Here is a 12990-nt window from a genome sequence, read left to right as displayed (position 1 = left end):
GATTACAGGAGTGAGCCACTACTCCCGGCCTACACGATGTCTTGTCACTAACGTCAATCTGCCTGAACGAAAATTCTGAAAATTACATTTTTGGTTAACGTTGGGAACGCGACCAGAAAAGAAAGTTTGGTCTAAGCTACAGAAAAATGAACCGAGGAGTTAGTGCTAGGGTGCATATTTCTCAAAAATGATTCGAGAGATAATAATGAAATGAACGTGAATTATACACCTTTAAGTGTTTTATCGATTAAAAATAATTTTATTCTGGGAGCTCCATAATTGAGCAAAATATCAATGACATAAGCTTACTCAAAAACGTGCCGTTTTCGGAATCATGACCGGTATAGGGTAGTATTCTATATGAATTTTATATTAATTGTCGCGGGAGAGGTTAATGAAATTAACGTTAATTATACACCTTTAAGTGCTTTATCGATTAAAATTAATTTTATTCTGGGAGCTCCATAATTGAGTGAAATATCAATGACGTAAACTTACCCAAAACGGGAATCATGACCGGCATAGGGTAATATTCTATTTGAATTTTATAATAATTGACGCGAGAGAGGTTAATCAAATGAACGTTATTTAAACTTATTAAATAGAAAGCATTATACCTCTTATTTTTTTATTATTTTATAGTTTTTTATTTCGTTTTACATTTTTATATTATTTTGAACGTGTTAGATTTCATTATCTTATATTTTCATGTCGTGTCCAGCCTTGGAAATAAGGTTTTATTTTAAACAGGTCCTTATGACCAGTGACCTCTAGCATATGAATTATTAAACTGGTCCTTATGACCAGTGACCCCCTAGCTTATGAATTATTAAACTGGTCTTATATAAAATGTTCTAATGTCATTTATAAGCCTAAAAAACCTATACTACATGTTTAGAAGTTAGATTATGTTGGTAACATTAACTTTACACGTATTCAAAATAGTTAACTTTATTTTATGAGTACCACAAGAGTAGTACAATATAGTACTATAGTCAGTTGCAGGCTAAGAAAGACAAAATATATAGTGCAATCGGCGCAAGGATGCCTCAGATCATTTCCGGTCATTCCACCGCGCGAAATTTGAATTTGGCCACTTCAAGACTACTACCATAGCCAATTTACCGTATTATCTCTCTTTCTTTAGGCCCCGTAACTCCAGAGTGGGGGGTTAGACAGTTCGACTCGTTCGAGAGATGCCAGCGAAGGGACTCTACATAAAACCTCGACGTGCGGCCGCGGCGGTAGTAAGCGGTGTCGCTGTACATATAAATCCAGTGAATAGGGAAATCAAAAATGATATAAACCTTAAATTAATAGGAATTAATTATTAAACTGGTCACCTTCTGTTTTTTTGTTATTATTTCGAATTAATAAACTGGACACGGGGACCAGTGACCCCCCAAATTTTTAATAAATAAACTGCTCTGAGCAATTAATTAATTGGTCTTTGATCACCTGACCAGTGACCACCGTTATTTCCAAGGCTGGTCGTGTCTATTGTCACCACTGAAATCTAAAACATACATTTTATTTATCAAATTTAATTTTTACAAAAGTTAGGGTATGTTACCTCGATTGTGTTTATTAATATCCCGCGTAGTTTTAGCATTTGACTGGATTGTTATCTCGAACTCATTAATAGTGAAGACTTACTATTTGAAAAAAATAAAATTTTAAAACAGGTTAACGTAACTTGCTTTGCTCATTTTAAACCAATTAGTTTCACTTTTAAATAAATTTAAATTATAAATATAGTTACGGTATTGTTATAATTTTATTTTATCATAAAAGTTACTTATGGCACACGCAACGTAAGGCTTGGTTTATTGTGACCTGTAGAAATTCTGAGTTTAAATAAAATGGCAAACAAATAATGGCTATTGAATTTTGATTAATATTTCTACAGATATGTTATGTTTTGCTTTTTTCAACAAAATATAACATATCACCTCCCGACCCACGATATTGTCAGATGTTTCCAAAGAAGCATATCACCTCTGTGGATGGTGTAGGAGAAGCAAATCGCCTCTGTGGATGGTGCAGGAGAAGCATATTGCCTCTGTGGATGGTGCAGGAGAAGCATATCGCCTCTATGGATGGTGTTGGAGAAGCATATCGGTTTTTTAGCCAAGAAAGATATATCCCGTTCTAATAACCTTCGTGATTTTAGCTACTACCCATATATTTAAAAGGTCCGGTCGTCATAGTCGAAAATAAGTGATTTCTCGGTTATTTCGCGAAGAAACCGTCATTTTCTCGTGGCAGTTTGACAAAAAAACTCTCGTTTCTATTTTCAGACCACCTAAAAACGACCTTCACCTCGAGCAGCCGATATCAAGGTCATTTTCGGGGGTCCAACAGCGGAAACGAGAGATCGTTATAAAACTTTCACGCGAAGGTGACTGTTTCCACGCGAAAGCACAGATAAAAAACTGGCCCCTGAAACCAGTGAAATTGATCAAAATTATTTCATTTGTATATTTCCTATTTCTGAAATTCTGATTGAAAGTTTGCGCGAAATTTAGAAATATCGTGTGAAGCCTGGAAATTGTCGGCTTATGTTTAAAACATGTACGAGAGTCAAATAGTAAAATACTCTTTAGTAATATAAATAATTACCAAATGTTACAAGGCATGGCAGTTAAGTAAAGTTCTCTAGAAGATATAATACAAAAGATTCAACTGGTTAGGTCGGAGTCCGTAACCAAGAGCTAGTCCATTGTCCCGACGTCCCTTATATAGCGGGCCCCTCGGATGACGCTACCGGTCTCCAACCTAATTGGCTGGAGAAGAAAGCCCACCAAGAAATTTTTGCGGATGCAAATGCGGGCTTTACACACCTCCATCCAAAAAGTAGGCGTCGGGTAAGAGGTCAAGGTGGTTCATAGCGTCGAGAAGGTGCTCGTCGCCGCTATCGAGGAGAGAGACGTCGTTATCCCCCAATAACAAAGTACCCAGATCCATCGTGACGGCAGATCCTGACACTCGTAGGGGTAAGACTGGGGTGGGGGCGCCGCCAAGCTCAGCGACCGGAATTGGCTCGACTGACTTGACTACGGGAACCCACTGCACCATTGGGACAGCCAACGAAGGATACACCCTCGGAGCTACTTTCCCCACAGTACACCCCTGGAAGACATCGGGAGTGGGGCGTACCACTACCCCAAGCATCTGCTGCTTAGGCTATCGGGTGGCACTGAAACAGGTCAACAGGCCAACGTCCATCAGTGCCACCCAAGTAGCCACTGTCCTCGACATCCGTTGCGGGGGCGTATGCCTCGCCGCAATGGACGCCGGTGATGCTGCCGCGGAGTGGGCGGCCGGCCCCCTTGATCTTTGGGGGGTATGCCTGAAGGGTCCTCCGTTTGCCTTGTGGTTTGGGCTGGTTGCCTTACTCTCGACAGGGCGGCCGGCCTCAGCGTTCCTTGGATCGTCTGCCCATTCTGACGTCCCCGAGTCGCAAGACCTCTGATGGAGGCGGCTGCTCCCCACCCCGACCGGTGAGATCGGAATTGACCTCACCGATCCTGGTTATAATTGCTAAAAGATGGCGCGAATGCGCAACAATCTTCAGCCAAAATTACGTACAATTCAAGGTATCTCAAATTCTACACAATAAGTTACACCCCCCCCCCCAAAGTGCTACGAGGCGTTTGCCTTTGAACGCAGATTGTAGTGATGCTTAGGGGGGTCTACAGCGCTCTCACCCCTTCTACGCCGTCTCTTCCTCTTGGGACGAGAGAGAGTTTCCTTCTTCTCGTCCGGCGTTTCCGCCCCCCCTACCGGTTTCATCAACCGGAGGGTCCTTCTCCTTGCCACGATGGGGTGAAAGTCTTCAGCTGGGACACGTGCGTTACTCCGATGATATCACCGGAGTTCGGGTCCCTAAGCCGATATGTCAAAGGAGTGGTCCTTTCCCGCACTACAAACGGCCCCTCAAACTTATCTCCCAACGAAGCCGTGATACCACGACTCGCGTCGGAAAGAAGATGAGTTTTGCGCAATATGAGGTCTCCACGTTTGTAGAAAACAGCTCGATGACGCTTGTCGTAGTGCAGTTTTTGCATGAGCTTTGAATCCTGTAAATTGAAGCGTGCATTGTCGATTGCATCATGCAGCCTAATTTTCAGTTTCTCGGCGTACGTGCCTGCGCTTCGATTACCGGAAGTATTCCCTGGTATCAACTCCCAATCCAGGGGTGTACGAAGCTCTCGGCCTAAGTTCAAAGCGGCGGGCGAATACCCTTTTCCCTTTGCTCTCGCCTGAACACAAAGCGAAGCCTAAATCTGGGAGACGGGCGTCCCAATCCTTATGTTGTTCAACATAATAAATTATCATTTGCTTTATAGTTCTATTCATCCGCTCAGTCAGATTTGCCTGAGCGTGATAAGGGTCCGTCGTCTTATGGCGTATGTCAAATCCGAACAGGCCCCTTTGAAGTTTTTACTAGAAAATACGGATTTATTATCAGTTATCACCTGTCGTGGGAATCGATATCGCCAGAAAACTTCATACATTTTCTCCCATATTTTCTCAGTAGTAATTTTCCTAAGCGGGTAGAGCTCTGCCCACTTTGTAAAATGATCTACTATGGCGAGTAGGTACTGATTTCCCATAGCACTTCGAGTGTAGGGACCCATTAAATCAGCGGTTACCAATTCAAAAGGCCTTTCACTGGGGACGCTAGAAAGTAACCCGGGGGTTAACTGATGGGATGGCTTACTTTTCTGGCACACCGCGCAACCCCTCACATACTTGATAATGTCCCGCTTCATCCCGACCACGTGACTCGGATTTTTAAACGTTTAAACGTCTTGTAAACCCCCTGGCGTCCAGACCCTCTTTTGTTATGGGTCTATTCGGACTTCCAGAGCTTCTTACCTGCTATAACTCAGCCGTAATCCTCGCTAAGCCTAGATCAGTAACTTAACAAAATAGTTTTCCTCTGAAACCGCCAACGTCACCACCACTTCTCCCTGACCATTCTCAGAATCGAGAGGGGCCCTGGATAAAGCATCCGCTACAACGTTTAATTTCCCTGGGCGGTATAGCACCTCGAAATTATACGGTTGTAGCTCCAAGGTCCAGCGGGCAAGTCTGCCCACCGGCTCCTTAAGGTGTCGTAACCACTTCAACGCTTGGTGATCGGTTTCGATCACAAAGTCACACTCAAAACTTACTGTTGAAAAAACAGCAAATACGGTTTATAATTTACAGCAAGGTTCAGTTGAAGTGGGTTAACAGCAGTTTGTCGTAAAATTTACAGCTTTTTTCCTGTATTTTGAAGAAAACAGTAGCGACTGTAAAAACTCATATTCATACTGTTTTTAAAATTAGAGTTATATTAAATTATTATTATTATTTCCCACGGAAACTATATCAAAGTAATAATATAGCGCCACCGTGTGGAGAAATATCAATCAAACCGGGTAAAAAATATAATCTCTTCCATTTTTCGAACTTTAGTCAAATCTCGACGGGTAAAAACAAACACAAAATAAAAGTATATAAGGCCGTTGCCGTCAATTTAGAAGATATAGTCTTTCTTAGTTCTTGGCTAGGAGACGATCTACTACATGAACTAAGACAAATCTAGTCTTAGACACTTGAGTACCAGTTCTGTACAATTACGTAGAAGGGATATATATTGTTGGGTTATTGATGAAAGTTAAATCTAGAACGTTCCATAGACTGTTCTGAATAAAAATAAACATATATAATTTTGCGTAATTCTGCTTGCCATTTTATTTTCTAATCACTCGCCCACAACATTACAGTTCTGGCAATCTCGAATCAAATAAATTTTCGATATAACGGCGACGGGAAATTATTCTCGTAAATTTATTCGGTGGCCTTAGGGAATATTCTTTTAACAAAATTTCGATAATCTATCGTTTAATTAAAATCGGCCCGATTCCGTTAAAAATATAAACCAAAAAGCGAACGGTCGTTATAATACCCTCTGTAGATATTTCTTTCTTTAAAATTTGCTTCGTATTATATTCAACTGATAAACTTGTACTGTAAAAAGGGTTTAATTCAATTGTGCATTGTTATAGTACGTCTAACTCACTGTTGTAACTACTTAACTTATGATATTCTGAATAAATTAAAATTGGTCGATTCGTCTCAATGATTTTATTTATAATTAAAATTTTATACCGGGCGGGATAGAACTGGGATAACATTTTTAACAAATAACTCTAAATTGCGGAGATATATTTTTAAGGGTTATTTCGAAAAATTAATACCACCAGGGACAATTCTTCGGAGGAGAAGTATATTTTGGCTTGCCAACTTGTTTCTGTTATAAACGGCAACGCTAGTATATAAAACAACTAATTATTATTTAGTTGTCAAAACATTTTTTTAAATCGCACAAGTTTCATTTTAGTTTAAAATATAATAATATCCGATACAAATATTTTTATATACTCTTTTGTATAAGTAGCACCCCACGCGAAATGCTATATTAATTACAACCCTTGTTCATCATGTGCTTAATACTTTGAAACCAAGTTAATAGTTTACTTTCCTTTGGTTTTCCCACTGACTCTAAACTAAAAAGGCTCGAGCTCAACACGATCAACGAGTGTTGTAGTCACTTTTAATATTTTCTCATAAATATTGCTATTAGGTTATGAAAATATTTTGTCGAAGTTTTTCTTTTAATAATATTAATGATTGATAAAAAATTTAATATATATGTCTATTATGAATTTATTAATTAAATATTTGAAGATTTATTTAACCCATATGATAATGGTTTGATCCGTAAAATTTTTGATGAAATATTTTGGTAGTGAATAGGTTCTGTACTAAATACGTTCGATAACTAAAACTACAGCAAACACTGGAATTTTACAAACATTGGATTTTACTGTAAAACTGCATGCATTTACCGTATTAAATAAGTCAGGAATGAAGGTTAAATAAACGGCAATACTATGTAAATATAACTTTATCTTGCTGTATTTTTAAACTGGAGAGTGTCCAGTAAATTTAACAGGAAGCATGGCAATAAAAAAAAACGTTTTTTGTGAAATTAACAGCATTCAGCTGGCATCTATACTGACCGCAGCTTACCGTAAAATTTACAATAATATTTTTCTGTGTGGTCCGTACCCTCGACGCACATTCGGAATTTCTTGAGGGCGTATACCACAGCAAGATATTCCAATTCCGAGGTCGAGTAGTTGCGCTCCGCCGGTACGAGTCCCCGACTTACAAAGCTAAAGGGGTTATCCCTTTCCCGTCTTTCTGCTCTAACACAGTGCCTAAGCCCTTTAAACTCGCATCGCATTTAATGAGAAAACTTCCATTTAAATCCGGGAGTGCCAACTCCGCCGTGTTTTAAACCTGCCTACTTAGTTCCCGCATTGTTATGGGTATCCCCCCAATGATATTTTGCATCGTTTTTCAGCAAATCATACAATGGTCTGTCAGTTCCCGCGATATTCGGGATGAACTGTCGATAATACTTGATCATTCCGAGGAATCGCTGCAACTCCGTTACATTCTTAGGCTGAGGGAACTTCTCTATAGCCCTAAATTTATCCGGATTTGGCTTGCAGTAAACCGGTCCGACCTTATAGCCCAGAAGCGACACCTCGTCAGCGCAAAGTTGCACCTTGTCCGGGTTAACTGTTAATCACGCTTCGACTATACGCTCTAGGACCCTTCGAATGTGAATCAAATGATCCTCAAACGATTCGGAATATACGACGAAATCGTCGTAAAATCCCAAAACAAATTTCCATTTGTAAGGTGCCAAAATGGTATTCACCAGACGCATTACTTTTATTACTATCTTTTCTCCTTCTTTCCTAATTTTTATACATGTCTTAACCCTTTTTCGATCTTTTTAAAACTGACTCCTCGAGACTCCTCGCGACATCTCGTTATTACCAAATCCATTCGTTAATCTCGCGCGTTTTCTTTCTCACACAAATTATTCAACTTAACAAATATCATCATTAATTTTGCGACTCAAGAACAATTCTAATTATATTACATATCTCCCCCCCCCCCAAAAAAAACACGTCCTCGTGTTTAACTATGAAGAATTTTCGTTGATCACTTTTCCATTAAAGTCTCTCAAAATAATGTTAAAATCGATTTCAAACTAGTGTCGGGGTGAAGCGTTGAGAAATTTTGGAATGTGGTTCCTGTTGACTTGAAACTTCTGTATCCAAATCTGTATTCACGTTCTCAACGAGGAAACGTTTGGGTACCGTTGTATTGACATGACATTTTTTTAACCGATTATGATGGACTACGGAAATCTTGTTATCGCCATCTCTTTCGATTTTGTAATTGACCGGTCCGATTGTTTGTATTACTGTGAACGGCCCCGTCCATGGTTTAAGAAAATTTTCGCTTTGCCCTGGTGGACAATATGGGTTGTTTAGCCACACGCGGTCTCCGATCTGGAAAGGTGTGAATTTGACGCGATTGTCGTATTGTTTCTTTTGGTACGCTTGTCTCTTGAGAATTTCCGGTTTTCATTTCGTTTTCCAGATTACGAAGATACATATCTGTAGTTTGTGGAGACTCGTTACTAATTTCGAGGTAAAGGTCTGGAGGAAATCGCGCCTCCCTGCCCGTAGCTAATTTGAATGGGGTGAATCCGGTTGAACTGTGGGTACTTCCTCTCATTGATATAAGCATAAACGGAAGCCAGACATCCCAGTCGTTCTGTTCCTTAGAAATGTACATGGTTAATTTTTCTTCCAACGTACGATTCTGCCTCTCAGATAGGCCATCGGATTGAGGGTGGTAAGGTGAAGTTAGGTTTCTTTTGATTCTTAAATTTTCACAAAAAACTTTGAACGTTTCAGACTCGAAGTTTCGACCTTGATCGGTGATCATCGTTAATGGTATACCCCAAGGAGCGACATAGAGAAGTAGCGCTGATATTATAGTTTCCGTCTTCTGATTCGGCAACGCATAAGCTTCCGGCCATTTAGTAAAATAATCAGTAATTGTAAGAACGTAGACGTTGCCCTTCTTGGTTTCCCTAAGTGGACCTATTACGTCTACCGCTATTTTTTCAAACGGTTGTCCCACAGTTATGTTTACCATTGGTGCAACCTGGTAATGATGCGGTGGTTTAGTTTGAGCGCATGAAACGCATTCCTTGCACCATGTAGTGATATCTTCAGCCATTAGCGGCCACCAAAAACGATATTGAATAGCCTTTAAAGTCTTCACGTTTCCACGATGACCGGAATAAGGAGCGTCATGGTACTCGTGAATTAGTTCCGGAATTAACCTCGCAGGTACAACAATTTGAGAAACCGTAGAATTAGGTTTCTTTCTCCACAGTAATCCATTTTCCAGATAAAGACTACTTGAGTTTTTCCAAAAATAAGAAAATTGTCGGTTGTGATCTCCCTTTAAATCATCGGGTTTTGGTCTGATTCCTGTTAACAATATTCTTTTCATTTTCTCGATGTTTTTATCTTCCGATTGAAAGTGTTTAAGTTGTTCCGTAGTTATCTTAGGTAGACAGTAAAACGTAGCGTTGGTGGTCAGAGGCAAACCGTTTTCCGTAACATTTGGTGAGCTTTCCGGTACGCGCGACAAGGCGTCGACGTTGGCGTGTTTTTTTCCGCTTCGATATCGTACTTCATATTCGTACTCTTCAAGTTTCAGTATCCATCTTGCAAACTTGCCTCGTGGTTCCTTCATATTTCGAAGCCAAACCAATGGATTATGATCACTTATTATGACAAATGGACGTCCGAACAAGTACTGGCGAAACTTTTCAATAGCATACATCACAGCCAACATCTCCCTCTCAACCGTTGAGTAATTTCTTTCACTCTTGTTCAAGGATCGACTTTCGTAAGCAATAACTCTTTCTTTTCCTCGCTGTATCTGTGATAAAATTCCACCAATACCATGACCCGACGCATCGGTCTCAACCCGAAATTCTTCTTTGAAATCAGGATAAGCTAAAACTGGTGGTGTTACTAATAGATGTTTCAGCTTTTCAAACGCTTCCTGACAGTTTACCGACCAATTGAATTCCATTTTCGGTTTGAGCAACGTGAAAAGCGGCGCCGCAATAAACGCGAAATTCCGAACGAATTTACGATAGTACGACGCGAGTCCGAGGAATGATTGTATATCCTTCGTAGAACGTGGTTGTGGCCAATTTAAGACCTTCGATGTGTTTGCCGGATTAGGTTTAATACCCAGACCAGATACCAAATGTCCCAAATATTCCACCTCAGTTCGACAAAAAGAGCATTTACTGGGTTTTAATTTAACGCCATTCGCTTTAAAACGGCCGAAGACCATTTCTAGTCGTTCTAAATGTTCGGCAAAGGTAGTTGAGAAAACTATGACATCGTCCAAATATATCAGGCAAATTTCCCACTGCAAACCACGCAGAACGCATTCCATTCGTTAGCCCAAAAGGCATCTTGTTAAACTCAAAAAGTCCTTGCTTTGTAATGAAAGCGGTTTTTTCTTTATCATGATTATCCATTTCAATCGGCCAATAGCCCGAGGCTAAATCTAAGGTAGTAAACATTGCTGCTCCCGACAAGCAATCCAAAGTCTCATCAATTCGCGGCAAAGGGTAGGCATCCTTCTTTGTAACGTCATTCAAGGACCTGTAGTCTACGCAAAACCTCCAGGAATGATCTTTTTTCTTCACGAGTATTATGGGAGCAGACCACGGACTTGAGCTTGGGGAGATAATTCCGTGGTTCAACATAGAATTTATTTGTGTATCTACAATATCTTCCTGTGAAATTGGAACTCGATACGGTCGTTTTTTAATTGGTTGGGCTTCCCCAGTATTAATTTTACGTTGGACGCTCTTGACAAGGCCTAGGTCATATTCATTTTTCGAGAAAATACTATCATATTGTTGTAAAAGTTGTTTGAGCTGTTGTTTCTCTTGAGGTCGCAATGTAGTACTTTCGAGATCTAAGTGTTCAGTAACGTAGTCGTTTGTTCCATGTTTTGGGGTGCAGTTTTTTGCTGTACATCTGATGTCGGTAACCTCATGTAACGTACCAATTACGCAGTCCTTGAAAAGTTTGTTTGAAGAAGAACCCGTATTTATTACTCTAACATACAATGAGGAATTTGCTGTAACTACGAGACTTCTTCCGACATCCAGAGTGTTGGATTGGCGAAAACTGTCAACGGGTTCAATCATACCACAGCCATTTTTAAAATTATTTAATTGTAATTGTGGATTATCGTTTATAATTGATCCCTTAACAATCATTTCGTGGTGAGCTGGAATTTCCACTTCTTCGGCCAAAGCCACTCTACATAATATCGTGTCAGTGGAGTGTGAAGACCTTAATAATGGTAAAGTGACATCTTGCATACGTAATATTTTCTTTTCAAAATCAATCTGCACTTTCAACTGTTCCAAAAGATCGCATCCAATGATACAATTATTAACTAGTCCGTCAGCAACGTATACAGGCCATGTTTTTTTCAGTGATCCAAAACCATATTCAATTTCCGTCACTCCCAGAATTCGTATTGCCTCTCCGGTGATTGATAATACCCGAGGTTGGCTTTCGTCGCCAGTAGTTTCAAAAATTATTCCCAACTCGCGAGCCATTGATGATCGAAGGATGCTAATTGACGACCCGCTGTCAATTAAGCTTGACACAGGGCGTTTATTGATCTCAATCATTGAATAATATGTGACTCCAGAATGTTCTTTCACCTGCATCGCGTGATTCGGGGTGTCTGCGACCGTGTTAACGTCACTGCGATTATAAATGGTTGGACCTCTCGGACGATTTTCCCGCTCAGTGTTCCCACCATGACTCTCCGTAACGTTTCTTTCCGTTTGCCAGCGATAATGACAGTCCCTCTGCATATGTCCCTTTTCCTGACAAAAGTAGCAAGTTGGACGTGGATCGTAATATTCCGGTCGGGACCAACCATGCTCTGGTGGGGCATAACGTTGCCGATATGATCGCGAAAGTCTGTGACGTGGAGACCCATAACGCGAATGAACCAAATTACTACGAGTCACGTAGCTAGGTGCGTAGACACGGGGTGTATAATATTGATTAACTGGTGGATTCAACAAATGATACGAATGTTGGGCCGCGTTTGTATCATGATGATACCTTTCCAGACGTAATGCGGCCACTTCAGTAGCTAGTTGAGATACTGTAGTTCGCAACGAATCCAACTCTTCCTTCCCTGCCGAGCCGGTAACAGATGCAATTTCACTCACCCCTGAAGTGTTTCTGGTTGACGAGGATCATTTCTTCGTATTTCATGAAGCGCTTCTAAACGTTTCGCGGCTACTAAGGCTTCGTTAAGATCATTAGGATTAGTTTGATGTACTCCGTCTTGTAGGCTAGGTTGTAATCCATACAGAAATTGTTCAAACGTTAGCATGTCATACGCCTCTGCGTCCAGTCCGGGCATTGCCCGTTCGACTAGTCTCCTAAGGTCTTGACAAAAATCGTCTAGATGTTCATTTGGTTGTTGTAGTCTAGCGCGAAATCCCATTACGTGAATTCTCTGGCGCTCCGGTTGTGAAAACGCTTCAGTCAAAGCTTGAACCAAATTTACATATGTGTTCTTTTGATGAGGTAGTAGTTTATCATAGATGTTAAGTAGGCAGAACTTTGCTTTTCTTTCCCTCATTCCAATCATTAGCAATTGCGCAGACTTCAAAATACTTTAGCCACACTCCAAAATCTCCATCCCCGTCAAATTTTTCTGGTGAAGCGTTTAGGTTCGAGCGAACAACATTGAGTTGAGGTTCCTGATGACGAGGCATTGTTTACAGTGAAATATTTAATCCCACTTCTGCCACCAATGTAAAAGAGTTGATACAATAGAACTTTACGTTAATACTTTTATTACTATCTTTTCTCCTTCTTTCCTAATTTTTATACATGTCTTAACCCTTTTTCGATCTTTTTAAAACTGACTCCTCGAGACTCCTCGCGACATCTCGTTATTACCAAATCCATTCGTTAA

General features: G+C 40.3%; 1 protein-coding gene across 1 annotated transcript; it reads right to left on the bottom strand.

Annotated features, from left to right (window-relative positions):
- Positions 1 to 10291: 10291 nt before the first annotated feature.
- Positions 10292 to 12660, bottom strand: LOC149933649 (uncharacterized). The gene is made up of 2 exons (XM_090157362.1): positions 12233 to 12660; positions 10292 to 12122 (listed from the first exon to the last, which is right to left on the bottom strand). The coding sequence occupies exons 1-2, from the start codon at positions 12658 to 12660 to the stop codon at positions 10292 to 10294; spliced, it is 2259 nt and encodes a 752-aa protein (XP_090013488.1).
- Positions 12661 to 12990: the final 330 nt, after the last annotated feature.

This window comes from Leiobunum rupestre, chromosome 8 (assembly GCF_980474605.1).
Source record: "Leiobunum rupestre chromosome 8, qqLeiRupe1.1.hap1, whole genome shotgun sequence".
NCBI classification, from domain to species: Eukaryota; Metazoa; Arthropoda; class Arachnida; order Opiliones; family Sclerosomatidae; genus Leiobunum; species Leiobunum rupestre.
This window is presented reverse-complemented; position numbering and strand designations above follow the sequence as displayed.

Coding starts and splice junctions, on each gene's coding strand:
- LOC149933649 (XM_090157362.1), bottom strand. CDS start 12,660: ATGATTGGAATGAGGGAAAGAAAAGCAAAGTTCTGCCTACTTAACATC. Junction 12,123..12,232: donor CAACCAGAAACACTTCAGGG/GTGAGTGAAATT, acceptor ACGTCTGGAAAG/GTATCATCATGATACAAACG.